Source organism: Lactuca virosa, chromosome 9 (assembly GCF_052849685.1).
Source record: "Lactuca virosa cultivar CGN04683 chromosome 9, Lactuca_virosa_CGN04683_v6, whole genome shotgun sequence".
NCBI lineage: Eukaryota > Viridiplantae > Streptophyta > Magnoliopsida > Asterales > Asteraceae > Lactuca > Lactuca virosa.
This window is the reverse complement of record NC_136434.1, coordinates 18,330,194-18,353,698: the sequence shown is the minus strand read 5'-3', so window position 1 is coordinate 18,353,698 and position 23,505 is coordinate 18,330,194. Positions and strand designations below refer to the sequence as shown.

At 33.0% G+C, this 23,505-nt stretch overlaps 3 protein-coding genes and 1 non-coding gene across 7 annotated transcripts; 2 read left to right on the top strand and 2 right to left on the bottom strand.

Annotated features, from left to right (window-relative positions):
* Positions 1–10,075: 10,075 nt before the first annotated feature.
* Positions 10,076–11,815, bottom strand: LOC145138482 (Profilin family protein). 2 transcript variants are annotated; one of them, XM_079072569.1, is made up of 6 exons: positions 11,599–11,815; positions 11,049–11,143; positions 10,886–10,961; positions 10,691–10,800; positions 10,506–10,620; positions 10,076–10,416 (listed from the first exon to the last, which is right to left on the bottom strand). In XM_079072569.1, the coding sequence occupies exons 2-6, from the start codon at positions 11,110–11,112 to the stop codon at positions 10,332–10,334; spliced, it is 450 nt and encodes a 149-aa protein (XP_078928695.1). In that variant the 5' UTR covers positions 11,113–11,143; positions 11,599–11,815; the 3' UTR covers positions 10,076–10,331. The 2 variants fall into 2 exon arrangements, with proteins under 2 accessions (XP_078928695.1, XP_078928696.1); XM_079072570.1 differs by having other exon boundaries at positions 10,886–10,955; positions 11,599–11,810.
* Positions 11,816–16,294: 4,479 nt separating this feature from the next.
* Positions 16,295–16,375, top strand: TRNAL-AAG (transfer RNA leucine (anticodon AAG)). Its single transcript has one exon. It is a non-coding gene; the product is annotated as a tRNA-Leu (tRNA).
* Positions 16,376–16,749: 374 nt separating this feature from the next.
* On the bottom strand, positions 16,750–20,068 carry LOC145136426 (LOW PSII ACCUMULATION-like protein). Of its 3 annotated transcripts, none has more exons than XR_013720449.1 (6): positions 19,726–20,068; positions 18,868–19,440; positions 18,718–18,768; positions 18,430–18,603; positions 17,901–17,941; positions 16,750–17,864 (listed from the first exon to the last, which is right to left on the bottom strand). XR_013720449.1 is itself a non-coding variant. In XM_079070547.1 (4 exons), the coding sequence occupies exons 1-4, from the start codon at positions 19,944–19,946 to the stop codon at positions 18,462–18,464; spliced, it is 987 nt and encodes a 328-aa protein (XP_078926673.1). In that variant the 5' UTR covers positions 19,947–20,068; the 3' UTR covers positions 18,153–18,461. The 3 variants fall into 3 exon arrangements, 1 of the variants encoding a protein (XP_078926673.1); XR_013720447.1 differs by having other exon boundaries at positions 16,750–17,852; XM_079070547.1 differs by lacking the exons at positions 16,750–17,864; positions 17,901–17,941 and having other exon boundaries at positions 18,153–18,603.
* On the top strand, positions 16,844–17,565 carry LOC145136427 (photosystem I reaction center subunit IV A, chloroplastic-like). The gene is made up of 3 exons (XM_079070548.1): positions 16,844–17,083; positions 17,179–17,244; positions 17,338–17,565. Exons 1-3 carry the CDS (start codon positions 16,844–16,846, stop codon positions 17,437–17,439), a joined length of 408 nt encoding a protein of 135 aa, XP_078926674.1. The 3' UTR covers positions 17,440–17,565.
* Positions 20,069–23,505: the final 3,437 nt, after the last annotated feature.

The following is a 23,505-nucleotide window of genomic DNA, read 5'->3' as shown; positions in this document are numbered from 1 at the left end:
CTTCCTCATACGAAGTCAGATTTGGACGTTCTTTTTATGAAAATTCCCGGTTTAAAGAATACTACGACTTTCATTTAGATCATAAGGGCTAAAAAGTAGTTTATCAAAAACTCACTTTTTACGTCATACGTCGTGCCGGTTCTGTCGCGAAACTTCAAATAGTCATAACTTCTTCGTTATAACTCGGATTTCAATGAGGTTTTCGCCTAAATGTTTCTAACGAGATTCTTTACAACTTTCAATAATAAAATTTTACTTATTTCAAATTTTATATTTTCGTTAAATTTCAATATTTGACATTAGATTGGAATCTCATAAGACTTCCAATATTTTCCGAGTGATTCTAAACATAGTTTTACTTCATTTCTAGTAAAAACTATCTGTTAGAACTCAACGCTCAAAATCACATAATATTTCATAATATTATTCATTTTTAAAAGTTACAAAACACGATAACTGAACGTGTATGTTGCATAAACCATCAAGATCCGATTTTTATGGCTCCTAACACTTCCAAGAGCCTAGAAGGACAGCTCATATGGACTGAAGCTCCTTTAACTCAAAGAACCTCAACTATAGGACCAAAATATTTTTGGATTAGTGTCTAAGCTCGTAACTATATGTGGTAAGTACTTGACCCGGTTGTGCATGGTCCTTTTGGGTTGCCTTCGCCAAAGCAACTTGACTGGAGAAATAATAGAGAAAAAGGGTATTATGGTTTATTAATATATTATATGAATAATATATTAAAAGAGAAATCATATTTATTTAGTTAGCATTGGTCGAGAATTAATTAAGAATTAATTTTGTGATCAAAAGAAGTTAATTGAACTAGGGGGACTGAACTGTAATTATGTGATAGTTGCAAAGTAGGGCAAATGATGCCCTATATGATATGGTGGACGAATTCAAGGGGATAAGGCCTTAGAATTCGTCCATGATAAGGTTTCTAGGGTTATCCTTTGGGCTGCTTGGTGGCTAAGCAACCAGATAAGGATAAGGAGTGGAACCCTAATTCGTACACCTATATAAAGACCCCTTGGCATAAGAAATTCAGCCACTTGATACCTAGGGTTCCTAGAGCCGAATTTCATACCTCCCCCCCTCTCTCTCTTGCCTCTCCATTTGCTCTTGGTGTTTGTGAGCCATTAGAGGTACTACACTTGTGGTACTTGCTTTCAAAGACAAGAAGATTCAAGATACAAGTTGTTATTACAACATAACAACAAGAGGTATGTATTCCATTCTCCTTTATGATTTTCGAAATTACGTAAGGGCATGTTAGGTTTCTTTTGTGTTCATAATGTTGTATAACTAATAGTGAAAACATAGATCCGTATCTAGGGTTGCATGCACACATAGGATTGTTTGTATAAAACCCATCAAATATAACATAAATCACCCCAAAACTAGATCTAAGCATGCAATGGCCAATGTTTAAGATTTATACCTCAAATAGGTCAGAAATGATGTCAAACTTCTGGATCTACAAGCTATCTTTGTTGGATTAGGTGTCTAAGCCCATAACTATTATTGGTATGTACTTGACCCGAGAGTAGCATGGTCCATTTGGGTTGCATGACATCGGAACAATTTGGATAGACTTTTGTGAGAAGAGGATATTTATGATTTATTAATATATTATAAGTTCTAATATATTAATATTATTTAATTAGTATTGATCAAGAATTAGTTTGGAATTAATTTTGCGATCAAAAGAGACTAATTAAATAAATGGGGATTGATTTTGTAAATCATTCATTCTTATAAAGTGGGCTTATGATCCATAGTTCTTCATGTTGGGCTAAACCCATGTGGTGACCCATGGATACTCCATGGAGGTTAAAACCCATGGATCATGAGGAATATGGAAAGTCATGAGTTACATGGTGTAACCCTAATGTGCACACTATATAAGAAGCCTCATAGCTCATGAAATGGACTAGTGATAGACACATGAGGGCTAGCCGATTTTTGAGTGTAAATGATCTTCTCTCAAGTTATTCCAATTGTTGGTGGTGTTGTGTGAACCATTTGAGGTGCAACACTTGGGGCACTAAGCTCTTTAAAGGTACAAGGAATCAAGCTACAACAAAAGGTATGTCATTCAATTATATTTCATATTGTATATACTCCATAATATGCTAGTTAGGATGATACCTTGGATAATTGATATTCGCATGTATAATAGAGAAAACATAGATCCAAGGTATATAGGGTTGCATGTACACCATAGGAGTGTTAGAATGCTCAAAACCCAACAATCTTCATGTCCTTGCTTCTTCTTCAAAACCACCAAATAACACCAAAAATGCAAAAGGTAAGCTCAAAATGCATGCAAGAGGTTTAGGGTTCGGTTCTAACACTCTAAGGGCAATGGAGGCTGAGAGAATGAGGGTTAGGAGGAACATAAGTTCTTTAACTAGGGTGAAAACCCTTAACTTTAGGGTTTGCTTTTGGCCAAACTACGCCCAGCATACACATGGGTACGCCCAACGTACGTAGGGACTTTCCCGCTCCGCGCCTCACCATATGTACATCGTGCGTACACTATGTACGCCCAACGTACAGCCCTCTCCATAATATATATATATATATATATATATATATATATATATATATATATACACACACACACAAACACACACACACACACATATATATATATATATATATATATATATATATATATATATATATATATATATATATATATATATATATATATATATATAGGGCTAGGTTATAATGTGAATGGACAACTATTGTGCAGGCGTGTGGACAACGCTATTCTATGAGAATTACTAAAAGAATAAGTTGTTTGCTAATGTGAATACGTTCAACCTTACACAACTATCGTCATTTTCAATCATTCTCATTAATTCTTATTCATTTTTGTTCTCACGCATCGTTTTTTACTCATTTCCATTCTTACAGAATACGACTCAATAAACATTCTGACAGAATGAGAATAATAATAATAAAAAATCTATAATAACCTTATAGACGATTTAATTAGTGAGAATGCGTGATAATGACAATAGTTATGTATGATTGAACATATTCACATTACCAAACAACATATTTTTTGTGTCATTCTCACAGAATAACACCGTCCACACGTCCGCACAATAGATGACAATCCACATTTGAACCTAGCGCTCTCTCTCTCTCTCTCTCTCTCTCTCTCTTTCTCTTTTTTTTTTCTCTCTCTCTCTCTCTATATATATATATATATATATATATATATATATATATATATATTGAATAAGCTGCATAAGAAAGTACCTGACAATTTGGGCGTTACATTGAAGCTTCTCACTTGATTCTACAACACTTTTTCCTTAAAATAGCACACAAAACTCTCTACAAGCTCCAAAATTCACAAATGGTGGCTAGGGTTTCAAAGGAATGATATGAGGTGATGGAGGCTGATCATGGGAATGATCCCAAGAAGTTAGAGCCCTTAAATATGGCTCAAAACCTTAGGGTTAGGGTTTTGGTCTGCAGCGGCAACGCCCTGCGTAGCATAACCTACGCCCAATGTAGGTCATTGAACCCGCTTCTAGAATTCAACTCGTACGCCCAACGTAGCTTTCATCCGCCCAACGTAGGGCAAAATTCCCAATTTCTAATTTAAACTTGAAACAACCATAACTTCTTCGTTTAAACTCTGAATAAGTTAAACATATATATATATATATATATATATATATATATATATATATATATATATATATATTACTTTAAGTCGAACAAGTCTAAATTTATATTTTTTGCCTAGATTTTAAATTTTGTTACAAATATGATATGGACATTAACTTTTATTAAGAATTCATTGCATATTTAGTTTAGTTTATAATTTATTTTACTACAACTTTTTTAAAAAAAAATTACAACCTTTCGAAGACTATTTTAGAACTTTTTACAACCTTTTAAAGATTTTTTTCTTAATGTTTTAATACAACATTTAAAAAAAAATCTTTAAAAAAGGTTGTAAAAATTCTAAAGTGTATTTAAAAAGTTGTATAAAACAAATGTACAAATTAAACTAAATTTGAGATGAATTCGTAATAAAATTTAATTTTCAGATTAAATTCGTAACAAAAATTTAAATTTGAGCTAAAAGTGTAAAACTGAAAAGAAGGGTGACATATTAAATCTAAGATAAGAGGTAAATATACGAAAGACATGTATTTGTTACATTTTTAAAATATAAAATATCTTTGTATAACAAGATTGACATTTAATCATAACAATTAGAAAAGTCAACATTCCACTAGTTGAAGTTACGAAGCAGGTGCAATTGAGGTCCATTATTCATTTCCCTTTGACAAATGTTTTAATTGGCAATAATGCCATGATGTGCTATTGAAAAGCAATTAAGAAATTAAATGTTCATTGAATTATAGTGCAGATGGTCATTTCTGGTATAGGTGTTTCATATATTGTATATGGGTAACGTTTTTAAATTGGTAAATTTTGGAAGGTTAGACCTTCATAATAAGTTAATAACTCATGTGTCATAAGTCATAATGCTGACAGTTGTAGTCTTGTAGAGTTGTAGAGATGGTCAAAATGTTCTGAATGAGATTGAGAACTACTGGACTGCCAAACCTTTCAGGGCATAAATTATTAGGAGAGGCCCATTTAGTGATTTAGGAATGCTGGGGTTGGGTGGGGAAGGATTTAATTGGAAAATAAGATTAAAAAATTTATTTATTTTTGAGGTTTTTTTTTGTTAAGAAAAGTGAAAACAAGTGAAGGAAAATTTAGTAATTTATACTCTAAATCCAAGAGTTTTTGGGACTTTGTGGAGATGATGTGAAACTTGTGGCTCAATTTCAAGAATTTAGTGTTATTTTTACAAGGTGAAATCCTCCGTTTATTGTGTTTATACCCAAAATCAAAGATCCGTTTTTTTAAAAGTTCATAGGGCTATTAGCCTTATCGGGTGTCAATATAAAGTTATTGTCAAAAAACTTGGTGAATCGTCTTTTGGAGGTTATCAATGATGCGGGCATTGAACAATCGACGTGTATTAGACATCCTTTAATATTTAACGAGATTGTGAGGTCGTATAAATTATATTGGAGTTAATGGATGGTGTTCGATATTGATTTCGAGAAAGCATATGTTTTTTTATTATTTTTTTATATAAGGATTTTCTTAGTAAGTGGAAAGGGTGGGTTATGACACCTCTTAATTCTTTTATTGATTCTCTATTGATTAATGACTCTCCTACGAAAGAGTTTACAATCGAGAGGGGCTAACAACAAGCTGACCACTTATTGCCTTTTTATTTGTTATTGTCATGGAAGAACTTTCTGTCGCTCTTAATGAAGCCATTTCCAAAAAATTGTGCCCGAGGATGGGGGCTCTTCAATGTTGGCGATAATAGCTTAGAGGTTTCTCATGTCACTTAGTCTGTGGTCTCTTGAAATCGTGAGAGCCATAAGCTGTAGTTTTTGGATGCTTGTTTATGGCGTTCGGGAGAAAAATCAACTTACAAAAAGTAAGTTGATCGGTGTGAGAGGTTTTTTCAAGAGATGGAAGACTGTGTGAGTATTATTGGTTGTTCGGGAATGAAGTTTCCTTTTATATACTTTGGTTTACTGGTTGGTTCAATTGTTCAAACATGAGTCGTATTGAAAGTTGGAATGGAGTTATTGAAAAATCCATTACAAAATTATTCACATGGAAATCCAAGGCTCTATCAATTGATACATTGATGGAAGACTATCATTGTTAAAGTCGATTTCGAAAAGTTAGGAATTTACCATATCTTTTTGTTTAAAGTCCTTGAAACGATTTTAGAAACAATGGAAGCCTTGAGAAACCATTTTTATTGCTTGGGTAGTTGGGTTTCACAGAAGAAAGTTATGGATAATAAGAAACTTGGTGGTATAAAGGCTTTTTATGGTCAAGACCCAACAGGATTGCTTGGCTTTTTTACGGTCTTCACTTTGGGTTTGGAGATTTCTTATTGACGGAAGTTCACTTTGGGTTCAAGCCATAAAGGCTTTTTACGGTCTAAGAGGATTGCTTGGCCACCAATTCGATTAGTTACTCCTATATGTTGTTGGTTGGGAGTTGTTTCTTTGAAGCAAAGATTTTGAAGAATTTTTGCATCATAGGAGAATAAGTCATGCTTGTTGTGTGACCGACTCAATTGTGTTGATTGGTCTTATCTTTTGCACATAAATCCTATATGGGATGTCGAACATGATCAATTGGGATGATTTACAATCTCTGTTGCATTTATTTGTTGTCTTAGATCAACGAGATAGGTGGATTTGGAGTTTAGATATCTCTTATCTTTATTTGATGTCTTCTGCCAAAGTTTTTTAGATGATACCACCTTGGGGACGGGGAGCAACACCACAAGATAGAACAATTTCATTCCTATTAAACTCAATGTTATGACTTGGAGGATGAGTTTAAATCGAATGCCTACGAACATTAATTTGGTGGATAAGGGGGTTGGCTTGCTTTGCAATGTAGTAATTTGGTTGTAATGTAGTAAATGGTGGGATGTGACTATTCCTAGTTATAACTAGGTTGAAGATATGATCAAGTGGCGGACTCTTGTAATTTCAATATTACCAACGCAAGTGTTTTGATGTGATTATTATTATGGTCATATGAACTCTTTGGAACTTTCACAACATTACTATTTATGAGCGGCAAAACATAGTTTGAGTTATTTTATACTTGTTACTTGATCTTAGTTTTGGTATGTTGATATGAGCTGAAAATGTGATATAAATTGGGTCAATTGGTTGTACAACAATCTCTTTATTATAATCTGTTCAAACTACAATCTCTTTCTTATAATTTCTTTAAATTGGTATCTTACTAGTATTTATTTTAATAACATCTTGTCGTTCCAAAAAAATTATATTATGAATTGAACAAGAAATATCAACCAAATTTCACAATTTTGTTATATGTCAATTACTAGAAAAAAAATTAATTTTGTTTCTATTAATTTTTTTTTTGGAAGCCGTCTAATTGCATTCTCCTAAATAATATTGCGTTCTCCTAAATAATATGTATATACCAAGTTTCTGTCAGACCCGTTCCAGAGGGTGGGCGATAGGGGCGACCGTCCAATGCCCATCTTTTAAAGGGGCCAATTTTTTTACAAACTTTATTAATATAATGTTAGACACGGTCCATTTTGAAAATATTATTAGTGATTTTGCATCTCAAAAAGTTAGAAGAATTATTTTTCTATTAATTTTTTTTTTCTGGAAGCCGTCTAATTGCGTTCTCCTAAATAATATTGCGTTCTCCTAAATAATATGTATATACCAAGTTTCTGTCAGGCCCGTTCCAAAGGGTGGGCGATAGGGGCGACCGTCCAATGCCCATATTTTAAAGGGGCCAACTTTTTTACAAACTTTATTAATATAATGTTAGACACGATCCATTTTGAAGATATTATTAGTGATTTTGCATCTCAAAAAGTTAGAAGAATTATTTTTCTTTAAATATATGAGTTTTTATAATCGAAAATGTTATATTTAGAAACTAGTATAAATAATTTTTTTTTTCAATTATTAAGTTAATATAAAAGCAGTTGATGAAATTTGTATATTTTAAGAGTCTTTTTTCCTTTTTCGTCCTTGACCCAAAATATGTTTGGAACGGCCTTGGTTCCTGTCTAGTGAGGTTTTATGGAGGCCCATTTAATATGAGGCTTTACTCTCTTTTGTTGCTCCTGAAATTAAAATAACGAGAGACTTTAATTAGTTAAAAGATTAATGTAAGTTTTTGTGTTTGATATAGGGATTTTGTTTATGTATAGAAATTATTGGAAGATTTTGTTTAATATAGGGATTTTGTTTATGTATTGAAATTATTGGAGGATTTTGTAAAATTGTTGGGTTAATGTCATGAAAGAGTAACCAGCCTTCTAAAATGTTTAAAAAAACATTCTTCAACTAAAAAAAAGGTCACAAGGTAACAAACTAATGTGTTCCTTTTTAAATATCATTGTTATCAGGAATATCCCATTTCACAGGTAAAAATATCATTGTTATCGACAATCGTATCGTGTTTTTGTCTGACACGACACGATAATGTTTTATGTAACACGAACACGACACAACACGATGTCGTGTTTTCTTTAACTAACATGGAAACGAACCGATTAAAAAATGTCAAACACGACATTACACAAAAAGATAACGTTAAATAACAATAAGTTTAATTAATTAATAATTAATTATACATAACACGACAAACACGAAAAACAAATGTTAAATTGTGTCAATTTCGTGTCGAATTTTGAACACGAATATAACACGACACGACGTGTTTTTGATCATTAACATGAACAGGAATTCAAATTTGAGTTTCATCTCAATTTTGTCGTGTCGTGTTATCAATTATCAACCCTAGTATTTGCTGATGTGTTTTAAAGACCGACAATGGCCCTTTATGTGTGACGAGACAAGAACATGGTGATCCAAATAGTAGTGTTGAAGTTGTTTACTAAATCTGTAACAAAAGAACAGATAGCCAAACAAGGCAATAGGAGGCGGATAGTAGGCTCATTGAAAACAACCAATACCTGATTAAACCGACGGACCCGTTTTCAATTTGGGTAGTTTGGGTCGGATAATTCGGGTTTCGGGTAATTGGTTAACCCGATATTTAATTAGTTCGGGTACCAGGTAGGTATAAAAAAATCCGGATATACCCGATTTTTTTAGAAAAAAAACTAATAACCAAGGTAATACATTAGCTATAATAACTATTAAAAGTAGATATAAACTATGTTTGGTCTTGACTCTTGAGTAGATAATATCTACGGTCCTTTATAGATGATATTGAGCTTTGGTCAACATTTTTAGTTGCTATGAAATATATTGAGATTGCGTTAACAATTACTTAGAAGTTAGGAGATAATAGACAAGCCGAAAGGAACCCTTTACTACAATGTTTTAAAAACCGGTTCAAACCAGTCGGATCGGGAATCGGAGACGGAAGCGGTTCAACAATGATTGGTTGTATGCCAACTTCTACACCGGATCGAACCGGACGATTTCTTCAAAAACCGGGTTGAACCAGCGTGATAAAAATCACACCGATAAAAACATGTTTGAATCAGTTTATTTTACTTGAATAGTTGGATTTCACTTAGCCCGTTAAAAACAACCCATTTCCAAAGAAAATTGAACAGCTCGGCCGATATGGTTATCAAGAGTGCATACAACTCGAAGGCCGACGACGCACACTACTACGAGCGGTTGAACCGGCCACTATATTAGTTCAACTAAAAAACCAGTTTTTAAAACATTGTTATCCTGTTAAATTTGAAAAGAGCTGATGTTTCTTTTTGTTAATTAAAATATATTTACATAACTAGTCCTTATAACTTAGATAACATGCTAAATACTTTTTATTTATAATTTTTAGCAATTTTTTTGGGTAATACTCGAACGCAAAACCTAATACCTGAATTACCAACAACCGAATCCTAGAATTTAATACGGTTCGGTTATCGGTTATTTTTTTTATTTGAAAAAACCCAAACTACCTGAAACCCGAAAGTTATACCTGATCAACACCCCTACTAGATAGTGTTTGAATCTTGAGGGTGAGATTATGATGCCACATAATCTAGAAATATTTAATCAATGCCATGACATAGTAGATGATGATGCGATCACAACACTAACAATTTCACATATAAACAAATACCCAAATTTCTTCGTGTTTCTTGGGTGATGGAAAAAAGATCAGAGCTAATTGGAAGATCCAAATATATATCAAATATTTCGTTGATAGGAGCTAATATTATATCTTTCAATAGTATTATTATATATTTTCATTGATAGTAGCTAATAGGGAAAAAAATCTTTCAAGAGTAATAATATATTTTCACCATGCTTATCTGGCTTTTTACCTACCTACGCAACGGGTTATTCCTGGTGGGTGGTCTATTAAAAAAGTTAATATTAGTTAGTTACTTTATAATGACGATTTTTTAGTTGGGAGGGTGTTTTTTAAACATTTTAGAAAGTTGGTCACCCTTTTATGTTAAATTGGGCAATGCAACAGATTTCACAAGGTCTTGCTCTATTCTATGCACAAACCAAACATTGAAAACATTGAATTGTTCACCTCAAATCGGGGTCGGGGTTAAGAGTTTTACTATTATGCCCTCATATGGAAATTAACCTGGTCCTAATCCTATATGTATTTAAGTTATCAAAATGTGACAGAGACCAAAATAGTCGAACTTTGCTTCCCAGAAATTGAAGTTTATGGATAAGAAATGGAGAAAAGGAAGGAGTAGATGGGTTGTACATTCATTATCAAAAATTTCTTCGTTCCAATTGGCATGCAAAACGGTCAACTGCAGCCATTGCACGAGATGCAGCACCAATGGAGCCTTCATATCTACCATTGCATTAAAAAATTAAAAATAAAAAATTGCAGTAAAAAAAATAAAATAAAATAGAATACAGAAAAGTTGTTGGTTTTCTTACAAGGCAACAAAGAGAAAAGATGGCGTCTTGTAGACTATAGCTCCTTCACCCGCAGGCTTTGAAGTGTTCATGCACCTTCCACAAAACCAACTCTCGTGTATTGATGTAACCACATCTGCCACCAAAACCAGTAGTTGTAAAATTTCTCTTCTATCAAGAAGAATCTATAACGTTTAACAACTTACATTGATTTGATTCAATAAAGAAGCTTTCACTCTGGTAATTGCCTCGTTTGATGAAGTTCACAAACTCGCCTACTTCAATGGGGTCTGCTTCTATACCTTCCTCCTCTGCACTACAAAAAGCATCAACATCTATCTATCTTCAAATCACCATTGGCATTCATAAAAGACATATGGATGCTTCAGAACTTTCCTTACATTGTAGACAGCAGGCGAGAAGGTCCAGTTGGGTCATAATTGATTAGGAGAGCAGCCTTTAATGGTTCACCTGTAACTTACAAATCAACATAAGCATTGTGAAAAGAACAGCAAGAAATTAGATACCCAAGTGAAATGTTATTGCATTTGCAATTTTGCATACCATCAAAACCAACATTGTTACATGCCCATTTTTCCCAGTTTCTATTCACAAAACCCCAATCCATGATTGCTTGCAAATACTAGTAACACACAAACCTGAAAAGGGAACACAGCTTTGAATATTAGCTAAACATATCCATCTCTTTGAATGTGAAGTGAAACAACTGAAACCATGTTATCTCCTTATCTTGAACTTAAACAAAAGCCTCATTCACTTTCAGACCAAGAAGGTAGTAAAAAAAAAAAAAGGGTATACTTTCATGATGAGTACAACAGTCTGTCTGAATTGCCCTCAACCCATAAAATGATTTACATTTCTCTAAGCAAATTATGGAATGGGAGACCAACCAATCAAGTAATCCATCAGTCAATCATAAAATTACATAAATTGCAAGACGAAATAATACCATCTCTATTCTATTCTAGTTAATCGAAAATTTCATCCCTGCCAAGTACCAAGCATAATTAGGGTTTTAAATTCGAATACACTAATTTGAACAACTCCTAGTTTTTTATAGATATATTGAGGTTAGATATATTGAGAAGCTTACCGTTGGACTGTAAAAGCAGATTCCGGTAAACAAAACCTCCAGCGATGCAAGCTGATTCAATGTCTTGCAGAGAGAGCCGATAGTTTCTTCAATTTAGGTTTTTCTTTTACGTGACAAAAAAAAAATTAAAAAAATAAAAATAAAAAGACTAGGAAGGGTAACAAAACATCGTTCTACGTATTTTTCGTGCTCGGGTAATACACGCGCGTAGATTCAATTACTTGAAGAGTTTCTGAAAAGTGAGAGCTAAAATATTTGCACGTTATATTGTTTAAAAAACACAATTGTCACATTAAGTCCCTTTGTTTAAACACCGACATAGATTGTTTAAAGAAGGTAATAAAGTTTTATTTTATTCAAAAATTACTATTATTTTTTTTTTCTACTTTGATCCTAAGACCTTTTAATAATTTGGACCTTTCTCTCTATTGTTAGGATTAAGGACTTCCATAAAAGCTCACAAACACAATTATCTAAACGATCAGATATTCAAAATATTAAAAAAGAACATACAAATTTAAAGTTGTTCGCTTGGTTTAAGTAATCAAACTAAGTCCACGACATCAACGACATAAGTCGACCATAAACATACAAACTTTCTTTCCAAGAAACTAGATGAACAAAGGGTGTAGCTGCTTAGAACCGAAGTTGATGCCTTACTCCTCTTCTGCTATGCAACTTCAATCTACAACGTTCTACAACCTTTATCCTCAAGAGTCTACACACTAAAGCCTTATCCTGGTTGAAAAGCAAGCTTGAATGGATAGCGATACCCATAATCAAAACATATCATGCTTACATTCAAGACCATTTTTTTTTTCTAGAGTTTTCCGTAGTACCGGAAGCTAATACATTTTTCTCCAAATTCATAGAACCAGTATCGGACCGACCAGATATGCTTAATAGGCATCGGTCTCGGTACACATTGGCGATCCTACAGTGGGGGCAGTTGCCCCCACAACAAAAAAAAAATTTAATTAAAAAATAGGTTTTTTTTCAAAAAAAATATTATATTTTAACCTTCTAAAATTATATATTTTGACTCTCCAAAAATATTTGCCCCCCCCCCCATAAAAAGTTATAAAAAAAATTGTCCCATTTTTGGAAAATTCTTGGGTCTGCCCCTATCGGTACGATACGGGGCCCATTTGAGATCGAGTATTTGTCCTATGTGCTCAAACCTAGAATATATCATACCATTCGATAAGCTAATAATTTTTTTTATTAAACAACATGGTTTTACTTACAAAATCATTTCAATCTGGTGTCAAGTGAGGTTGAAACTCTTACACTTAATCATATCATTCTAATGATAAAGTTAGAAAAGAAACTGAATGGTTAATTCCATGGAAAAAAAACATTTGTTTAGTCTAATGAAACGAACCATTTTAAGGAATGTTATTCCTTACAATTTGTAAGTCTGAGCCGAACCGAGACAATGAACGGCAAATAACAACCTTTTTTGTTTCATCCTCTCCGGGCATCTAGACGGAGAAAGAAGGGACGAGTGTATCCGGGCAATGATCCGATCCATATTTTATCTGTATATTCCAGCAGAGCATATCGATATCGGGATCCCTCCAAGCCGGCTCTGGGACAGCATCAAAAGTCTTTCGTTCCTCCTTGCAATGAGCAGGGACCAGGGAAGATGTATGAGGCTGGTAAGGTAAGTACATCGATTTATCTCTAGCAGCCAGACTTAGGTCATTAAACCCTTATTCCGGTGTCCTTGGATGAGAATCTTTCTATACTATACGCATGCCTTTGGCACAACACACACCCACTCAGAAGAGCACACCACCATGGGATATCATTTCTTACTTTTTTTCACATTTCAATGTGACTTTTAATAACATACATCTTTTAAAAAAGCTTACACTTTTAATTTATTTTAAAAAAAATAACTTAAAAATAACTATTTATTAAAATATTTATAGTTTTAATGAATTTTATTATGTTAATTTTTTACTACTATAAATAACAAATTCAAAAAACGTCACTGATTAATATCTGAAGTGGAAATAAACTCAATAATATATATCTCTTTTTCAAAGTGTTAATAAATAGTTAAATACTACATCTAGATATATAATACTACGAAATAATATAAACACCTTGACAATAATCCATTCAATTACATCCACTCAGACCCTTATATATCTTGACATAATTTCCCATCAATAATCCATTCAATTAAGAATTCAAAACTTTTCTTGTATGGATTTCAAAGGTTTTTTTGGCAACTTTCATTCGAGATTAAATGATTCAGTAGTCGTTATTTTTGACATTTTTTACAAATAGTTAGATTTACGCCTTGTTCCCGAGTTTTTTTTGTAAATTCATTAAAGGAAAGGGAAGGAAAATTTTGACGGAAAGAAAGGGAGGTGAAGGAAAATATTCATTATTCCGTATTCCCGAGTTCGAAGGAAATGAAAAGAAATGAAAGAAAAATTTTAAGTTTTTGTGTTCCCGAGTTAGGAGGAAAAAGAAAATAAAACTAAAAATTTTCCTTCCCCTCACTTTCTTCCCAAATCCGTCCAATTTGGGAGGAAAATTTGGAAGGAAAATATGACTCCAAAATCTTTCCCCTCCCCTCACTTTCCTTCCATTAATGAAACTCGGGAACACGATTTTCCTTCGACACCTCTCACTCTCCCTCCGTATCCTCCCATTTCTCTCCTTAAGTGGAACTCGGGAACAAGGCGTTAGATGCCAGTTGGCTAACTGTGATTCAAGAATAAATGATAAGTTGTCATTATTTCTGATGTTATCAACTGTTTGATGAAGTATTGAGTTTGCTTATAATTGTAGGCGATTAGTGGACGATGATCCCAAACAACTCATGGAAATCGAGAAAAACTTTGAAGCCCTATGAAGAAACTATTGGTCCTCATACACTAAACCTCTTTATAGTGTTGGAGAGGCAAAAATATGATGGACATGAGAGTTTTTGTGTTCATATACACAATACACATTTGTTGCTTCTCTTTATGCATCCATGTGTGTTCTATTAGTCTACATGTCCTTTGGGGAACCAAACCTAGTAAGATAGACTGATGCTTCTTATTTTAGTAGATTCGTCGTTTAGCTGACTTCATTGTTCGTTATTGCTATTAAATTTTAGAAATTTAATGTGGGGGCACGAACGAGCATTGTTATATTTAGTGAAATTATTTTTGAAACTTTCTTACTTTAAGTTAGTCTTCATGTATTTATAATGTTGGTTTTTGACGAGACAAATTATAAATTAGATGTCCTATACCATACATGCAATTTCAATGTCTTGATATGTATATTGTACTTACAATAACAAGATATGTAGAGTTTTCGGTTCGAGCTCTTGACAAGCAGGCGTTTAATATTATATAATCTCAAAATTATAAGTAAGTTAATTCAAGTATTTCTTTTCACTACCAACATTATAAATACAAGAAGACTGAGTTTTCAAAGTAAAAATAAGGTATATGTTAAAAGCAAGAAATAACAACATACTTTCATTTATTTGTTATAACATCGGATTTTCATAAGTCATTTATATTACATCATTGCACATTAACTTTTTTTATATTAAAACATTGTATTTTAAAATTTTCGTGAAATTATAGTGTTGTACATAAAAAACAATCTTACTAAAATATCCAAAAAAATATGGCCATAATTCATTTCTTCGAGGAGCTAATTCACATCCATATGTTTTTTGGAAGGGAAAATACCAATTATTAGTATTTTATATTTTGTCAATTTTTTTATACATTACTGACCATTAAACTTTTTTTTTTTTTTTTTTGTGTTCAAATTATACCCTTAAGACCGATTGTAGTAGCTTAATGCTCAATTGACATATACGTGGCATATGTGACATAAAATTGGGAAAAATGACTTAAAAGGATAATCGATTGTCATTTTTGTTCACATGTGATCCCTTTTTGTACACCATTGACCATTAAACTCACATTTCGTGTTCAAATTAAACCCTTATGATCGACAATAATTTGTGAGGGTTTGGCTGTAACGGTTGTATTCTGAGAGATGAAGAGATGAAACCAACAATACTGGTTATTGTAAGCGATACATGTATAATTTGAATACAAAATGAGAGATTAATGATTAGTCGTGTACAAAAAAGGATCAAATGTGAAAAAGGTGACAGTCGGTTATCCTCTTAAGTAATTTTCTCAATCTCATATATCACATAGATGTCACATATATGTCAAGTTGTCGATTAAACGTTAACTTACTATAACCAGTCATAAGAATATAATTAAAATACAAAATAAAAATTTAATGGTCAATAATGTATAAAAAATACAAAATATAAACAATATTGACAATTGATTACAGGTCACTTTTCATTTGTAAATTTTTTTTCCTCTTCATTTATTCCAACATGAAAGAAATGACATTTTCGTCTCTTTAAAACTCAAGAACATATAAAGAATATTTGTTATAATTTATAGCTCTTTCAATTTAAAAACATGACGAAAAACTTATTAAATTTTGCTTTCTTTCAAATTCGAGAGCATTTATTATAAATCCGACAATTTTTCTTTCAAACTTAAGGATGCAGGCTGCAGCTTTAGCGTTACTACATTGCAACCAATGGGAAATTGGATGTGACTTTGTGAGAGCTGTGAGGAAGTTGAGAGACCATCATGTTTATTGGATATGTAACTTAATTGTAAGAACGGTGTCATCTGTTGAGATGGCCGAGTTGGTCTAAGGCGCCAGATTAAGGTTCTGGTCCGAAAGGGCGTGGGTTCAAATCCCGCTCTCAACAATTCTTTTTTGAAAGTTAAATTTTAATTTTAAAAATATGTGTTTCCTATTAAATGTTTTTTAAACTTATCATCAAATAATAAAGCCACCTATATAAAACTGACTTTGGTGATAAGAATAATTAGGTAATTTAGGTTACGTGTCTAATTATAATCGATTCTTGAAAATTATATTACAAAAAATAAATACACACAAGGGTAGCTAGACTAAAAAGGAAATGATGTGGGATAACATTATCCTTATAACGGATATGGATGTCCATGTGGCAATACTTAACTGGGTAGAGCATTGAGTCTACTTCCAATCACTGATATCCTCCAAGAAAAAGATCCCCCAAAATTAACTAAAAAGCCACTGAATTTCAATTAGTTAAAATTGTTCATCATCACCAAAACAACTCGAGAAACGAAGAAAAAGAAAAAAAGAAGCAGTATTCAATTCAATATTCATACCTGTTTAGAGAAAGAAAATGTCAAGCTGCAACATGGCATCTGCTGCTACTGGATTCGTGGTGGCACCAAATGTAACCTCCAACACAACCATGGCCAAGTGCACCATGGTTAAGTTTTCATCCAACTCCAAGAACACCAAGTCTTCCAGACTGGTGGTTGTAAAGGCTGCCGAGGAGGCGGCGGCGGCGGCACCACCGGCTGCCACTACTGAAGCTGCACCAAAGCCACCTCCGATTGGTCCCAAGAGAGGGGCCAAGGTAATTAATTATTCCACAACAACAAAATTAACCTAACTTTTTTTCTTTCCTACAAATATTAAACCTGTGTTAACTATTATCCAAAACAATTTCAGGTGAGAATCCTCCGGAAGGAGTCCTACTGGTTTAAAGGTGTAGGCTCAGTTGTGACCGTTGATCAGGTAAAGCTTTTTTTTTCTTTGTTTTCATTTTTTTGTGCAAAAGTGGTTGTTGATGTTGAATTATTGATAGAGTGTAATTAATGTGATGTGCAGGATCCAAAGAGTCGCTATCCAGTTGTTGTGAGGTTCAACAAAGTGAATTATGCAAATGTTTCCACAAACAACTATGCATTGGATGAGATCAAGGAAGTTTAGATGAGCTTCTTGTGCATGTGTCATTCTACAATTCCTTTTATTTCAGTCTTTTTTTGCCAATGAATTTGTAAAAATAGTTTCTCAGTTCCTCGAGTGCCTAAATTTGATCAAATATATTGTTTGCTATCCCTTTGCTTCGATCATAAAATATCATCATGCATATATATAGTTATACATACCACTTAATTATGGGTTACTAGACTTCTATATAATATTTATTTCAATGAACATATGATAAAGAAAGATATATTGTTATGTGAATCGTTAGTATGATAAAAGTAGTTTCAATATAAGAAAGGTTGTTCTAGAAAATTCATATGGTATACTACTATATACGCTATACAAAAACCACATTCTGAGAAATTAGTTGATATCTCTCTTTTAATTGACAAAGCTGTTGTGTACATATATATATATATATATATATATATATATATATATATATATATATATATATATATTCATCTTGTTATCTGCTCTGGCTCTCCAAAGACTTGAATTTCTGCAAAATAAACACCATCAAATGAATGAATGAGAGTTCTACTTGAAATCAACTTTGACTATGATGATTGATAAGATGAATCACCCATTTGTTGGTTTCAGTGAAGTAAATCGGAGCAACAAATGGAGATAATTAAATAGTATTGGAATAGATGGTCTAATGAATGAAAGTAAAATAGTAATTTAATCGAAACAATGAACATTTTTCAAAAAAAAAAAAAAACGTGTCATTAAAAGTTACATAAACAAAAATGAATTAGACTGCAATTGTTCATTCCATTCCACGATGGAAAGGTAAAAAAAACACCCCATGGCTAAGGAATGAAAATTAAACAAAGTGGAAGAGCCACATTGTCCATTCCATTTTGGAACCATAAAAAAATGGAAAGAACCATTCCATTCCTTTCTAGATTTCATCATACTACCAATCCTAAAACTGCCTAAGAAAAAATGCATTAAGTTGAGGGCATTGCTGAAGATGAGTCAAACCTTGATAAATTTGAAAAGTAATAAATGAATTTTCAAAGAACTCTTCCATCCATTCCATCAAGAAGTCCAGACCACATTCCTTTTACTGGAGGTAACTGTGCTACAAAAGCATTCCAAGGTGGGTACCCCACACCACTCCCACGAACACGACCATCCATTCGTAGAGATAAATACCTTCAAATTCACCAATTTTATAAATTCTTCTTGTCATTTGTGAATGTGAAAAAACAACGATACCTTGTGCATGCAATATTCATAAATAATTAATAAGAAAAAGAAAAGGCTTACACAGGAGATTCAGGTGATACATTGGCCAGTTTTTTCTGATCATCTAGCCACCTGGAGTATGCAAAAATGTTTAGCATATGAGAAAAAAAAAAAAAAAAAAAAAAAGTTAGTGACCACAATTTGTACCATTAGTTAAGTTAAGGCACTTACTCGGACCATTCTGGTGTAAGAAGAGGTACAAGCTGCCAGAGTCTTCTTCTTTTGTTTGTTAACTCCTTCATTTCTTCAGTCTCATCAAACTCAAAAGTAGGTACATTTCCATCTGTTGAAAGAGGCACCACAAGCACACCTCTTTCTATGAGTTGTTCAGTAAATGTTTCACTAAGTTTGAAGGCCTCTGTAATGAAAGATGAAGGTCCAGCAAGGATCACAAGACGTGCAAATCCTCTAAGTTCACTAACAGTAATTGTCTTCTTTTCATCTACACGCAGTTTAAGGTTTGAGAGGTTTTCTTCTCTTGAGAGCCTGGCCATTTGGGCATTCTTGATTTTGTTCTCTCTGTAATATAGGAATGCAAAGAGAGATGCAGCTCCTATGTCTATGCCTAGGCCTTTGGCAATATCAATCACTGAATCTGCTCTTGAAGGATTAGCCAGAGCACCAATGAGTTGTGTGGTGGCTATCAGTCCACCAAGAGAAGCTTGTGCAATGAAAGCGATATAGAAAAACATCCTCACTGATCTGAAAGGAGTAAGAACTTCACTCCTGATCCTGGCTGTTGAACTGAAGACCAAACAAACCAAGAATTTGATTTTGATTGATTAATGTTTACAAGAAATCAAGAATTCAGTTATTCAGGGAGGGCTTAATTTCTTTTACTTCACAAACTTATAGTAACTGAATCTGGATACTGTCGAAACTAATATCTTAAAATCGAACACAAAAATAAGTCGTAAACATTTCACTAAGTTTGAAGGTCCAGCAAGGATCACAAGACGTGCAATTCGTACAGAGCAATTCGATCCATCTCATCATATAAGTGTGAGTGTGTGTGGAAGAGCGAATTACCTGATTTCGGTGGAGGACGACGGCTTAGATACAGAGCAAGTGACCAATAGAGGAGCTTTCTTTCTGCTCCTGATTGTAGCAGTATCACGGCTGCTGGTGGTGGTGAAGACGGAGGCCAATTTGTGGCCGTCGATGTGGAAGGTAAAACCGAAGCATTTGGAAGTTTGATGTAGATTAGTACAAGCGGCAGTGACGATAGCGAGCTGCGCCATCGCAGACATGTCGTCGGCTCACTCAACAGTCGCCGGAGAACCAGCAGTCGGCGGCAGCTAAAGTTGTAGTAGTATCACCATGGTGTTGGGTGGTTGTTTGTTTTGTTTTCTCATCATTTTCATTTACTATTTTAGTTTCTTTTATTTTTGGATGATTAATACAGCGCCACGTCTAGCCTCTGAGAGTCTCAGATCAATGCAAAATATGAATTAAAGTTTTTTTTTTCTTCATCATTTTTTTTTTGAAATTTAATATAGACAAAATTACATAAATGGTCCCCATGCTTTACCAAAAATCACAATTTCAATTCCAGCTAATTTTTTTTATGAATACGGTCCCTTTGGTTTCTAAAACTTGCATAGTTGGTCCCGAGCCAAATAAAATGACTTTTTTGCCCATTTTAATTTCATTTATTTTTTTCTTATTTAACTATATATATATATATATATATATATATATATATATATATATAAGAATTCCTCCTTACCCCACCCCAACCGTATCATTTGAATAAAACACTCGATTAATTCCATAAAAAAAAAGTCAAAATCATTGACTACTTCAAATTCTTTATACTTGTTTCAGTTTATTATTCTTTGGCTTTAAATTACCAAATCATGAACTCTAAATACAACTGGATACTCTAATATACTAACAGATTCTTCACTAACAGAGCTTTTAATCTCTTCATCTACTTCTATATTCAATTTGAAAAACAAAACAACTCTAAATAACCAAGATCACTACCATCAACATATGTTTCTTGTTTCACAACCTGCATTTGAATTACAAACAAATAGGTGATGTATAAGTTCTTTAATCGCCTACCTTTCTTTAGCACCTATCTTCAAGGATTTAGCCAATAAATATTTGTTGTTGTCCAGAAGCCACTTGGAAAACTCTATTATCTCACGGGAGTATCCTATCATGTATAAAGCGCACACCAGACTGTTCATCTCCGTTCACGGGTTCAACACTCCTTCACCCTCAACATCACCATCAGGTTATCACCTTGACACCACCGAGAACACCACCATCTCAATTCCAGTCCATCTGCTCCAATAACAGAGGATACACCATCATAAACAAATCGTTCATCATCGCCATTGTAACACCTCGTTTTCACTCTTTAGTATGATTCAATATAACCCATTGTTTATAAAATTCGAAGTAGAAATGTAGTACTTATTAGCCTTGGTGATCTAATAAAAGTCGTAGTAATCGTAATTGTGAGAACGTGCATGTGAAGAACGCCTAAATCTGACTTCGTATGAAGAAGTTATGATTTTTCAAAGTTCTGGCACAACAGTGTGACACAATAATCGAAATTCAAATCGGTTGATTGCTAGCCGAAACAATCTGAACGAGAGTTAAACATCTCGTGAATATGAACCCGTCGATATAAGGACAATCAATAACGGATGTCATATGAAGGAGTTATGATTTTATACAGATTTTAACAGTCTAAGCTCTTTAAAAATATAACTTTAAAAATAAAGTGAGCATTAGCCGATAGAGTCTAAATAAAAGTTATAGTACTCGTCGATAGCTACACATGGAAACCATCTGAAGAAGCAGCATAGCACGAGTGCACGACACGCATGGTCAAAAATCAGTTATAAATAGAGGGTCAAGCCTCATTCCTTCCCTCACACCTTTCCAACTTCTCTCTATGGTTCTCTGTCAAAAATGTAAACAACAAATCTATTCACAACATCAACAGATCTTTTATTAAATGAAAATAAGATCCAGTTGGTTTTCAAGATACTTACAACTGAAAACTCACTACATAAGTACTCACTCTCAGATGTATATAAAGAAACCAACAGATTTAAGATTTTACAGAACAAAATCAACAAGAATAGAACAACCCTAAACAGACCAAACCCTAATCTGAAGAAGAAGACCAAACCCTAATCTGAAGAAGAAGATGATGAGAGAACTGAGAGACTCGTGTGTGATAAAGAAATAATGAACTGAAAAAATAAAATTAACTCTAGCTAACATGACGACACAAATATATGGTTGAATAATTTTCACAGATAGTCCTTAGACTATTCATTATGACTCTGGTAACCTTGATCTTTCTCCATATTTGCTCCAGTACCCTCCAGGTTTAATATGCACGACACAAACTGCTACAAGTATAAAACTTCATACAACAATCGACTTTAGAGTAATTACTAGTTGCTCCTTAATCTTTATCCAACATTAAAACAGCTACATTCTGCACCAAACTTACAAAGTTAGAAAACCAAATTTATTAATACCAAGTTTATGATTGGAAATTGTTAAGAAATAATTATATTTCTCAACACCCTCCCTTAATCCTAAACTTGGAAAGAAAAGATAAAAGACTCCAGAGAACAGACTTGAACAGCCAAGTCTGTAAAGTTAGTCATTTATTCAACCACTTGTTCAGCACAACCAATCCTTTAGAACAAAACCAAAGTCCTTTCCTGGAAAACCAAAAAATTAAAGATTATACTGATACATCATTGATAAGATTACATAGATAAGCAACACCCTCCCTTAATCTTACCAATGAAACAATATAATTTGACAAAATTTTACTAAGAATATCACATTTAAAAAACAAATAATAAGCATATTTAAATCTTTATGCTCAAGTCAGACAGAAGAATTTTTTTTAAAAAAAATTGGCAAAACAAAGAGCTTTATAAAAAACAGAGTTTTCAAAAAAACAGATTTATCTAAAAAATATTAATATCCCACCAATAATAAAAAAAACTCTTCAGAACAAATCCAACAATTGCAAATTCTGCAACTGACCAATCGTCAACAGCAAAGACAAAATCCTTTTTTAAACTTGATTACATCAACAAATAGCTTAACATCAATGCAACACTTCCAAAAACAAAAAAGAATTACCAACAAGGAAAAATTCTAAGCATGAAATTCACAATCCCAAAAATGGATAAAAAAACATATACCCTCCTAACATAAGTTGAAATAACTAATAAAACATCTTGTTTTAAAGAAGCCTTCAACATCCTAAGGAGGAATTCAACACAAAGCAATGGACTATTAAATTTTTGATTGAATATAAAAGAAACACAAAATTCTACAACAAAAAAAACACATAACCCCGATAAAGCCATGAGACCACTTTGAGAATTATTGAGAATGACAACAATCCCACAGCCAAAAAATATGAGGCTACACAAACCTCAAAATTGTTCAGAAACTGAAAATTTACCAACTCTGAAATATAACTCGAATATCACCAAATAATAAAACAAAAGTTTACTCGTGATCGAGACAACAGACAAAACAGCAAATCAAAGAACCATAGAAATATATCCATTAACAAGGATCTGAATCACAAGCCTAAATAGACCAACATCATGATAAAAAAATAATGAACATTTCTTGTTACACAAGTGTTTGCATATTATATAGAACTAAAAATTCAGTTCATGCCAAACACAACAAGTTAGATCGAAAACTATATCTAAAACAGAAATAACAATAATCCAAAAAAAAATTTGCTAGTTTTCAGAAAACAAAAAGTCGAAACAAAGACCTCAAGAAAACCACACAAAA

What these genes read in the sequence shown, in the direction of transcription:
- LOC145138482 (XM_079072569.1), bottom strand. Translation starts at nt 11,112, where the DNA reads ATGGATTGGGGTTTTGTGAATAGAAACTGGGAAAAATGGGCATGTAAC. An exon ending in TCTCGCCTGCTGTCTACAAT is followed by an intron (nt 10,801 to 10,885) that starts GTAAGGAAAGTT and finishes TGCTTTTTGTAG; the next exon opens with TGCAGAGGAGGAAGGTATAG. An exon ending in TCTTTTCTCTTTGTTGCCTT is followed by an intron (nt 10,417 to 10,505) that starts GTAAGAAAACCA and finishes ATGCAATGGTAG; the next exon opens with ATATGAAGGCTCCATTGGTG.
- LOC145136426 (XM_079070547.1), bottom strand. Translation starts at nt 19,946, where the DNA reads ATGTCTGCGATGGCGCAGCTCGCTATCGTCACTGCCGCTTGTACTAAT. An exon ending in CTTACACCAGAATGGTCCGA is followed by an intron (nt 18,769 to 18,867) that starts GTAAGTGCCTTA and finishes TGCATACTCCAG; the next exon opens with GTGGCTAGATGATCAGAAAA. An exon ending in GTATCACCTGAATCTCCTGT is followed by an intron (nt 18,604 to 18,717) that starts GTAAGCCTTTTC and finishes GTGAATTTGAAG; the next exon opens with GTATTTATCTCTACGAATGG.
- LOC145136427 (XM_079070548.1), top strand. Translation starts at nt 16,844, where the DNA reads ATGTCAAGCTGCAACATGGCATCTGCTGCTACTGGATTCGTGGTGGCA. An exon ending in GTCCCAAGAGAGGGGCCAAG is followed by an intron (nt 17,084 to 17,178) that starts GTAATTAATTAT and finishes AAACAATTTCAG; the next exon opens with GTGAGAATCCTCCGGAAGGA. An exon ending in CAGTTGTGACCGTTGATCAG is followed by an intron (nt 17,245 to 17,337) that starts GTAAAGCTTTTT and finishes TGTGATGTGCAG; the next exon opens with GATCCAAAGAGTCGCTATCC.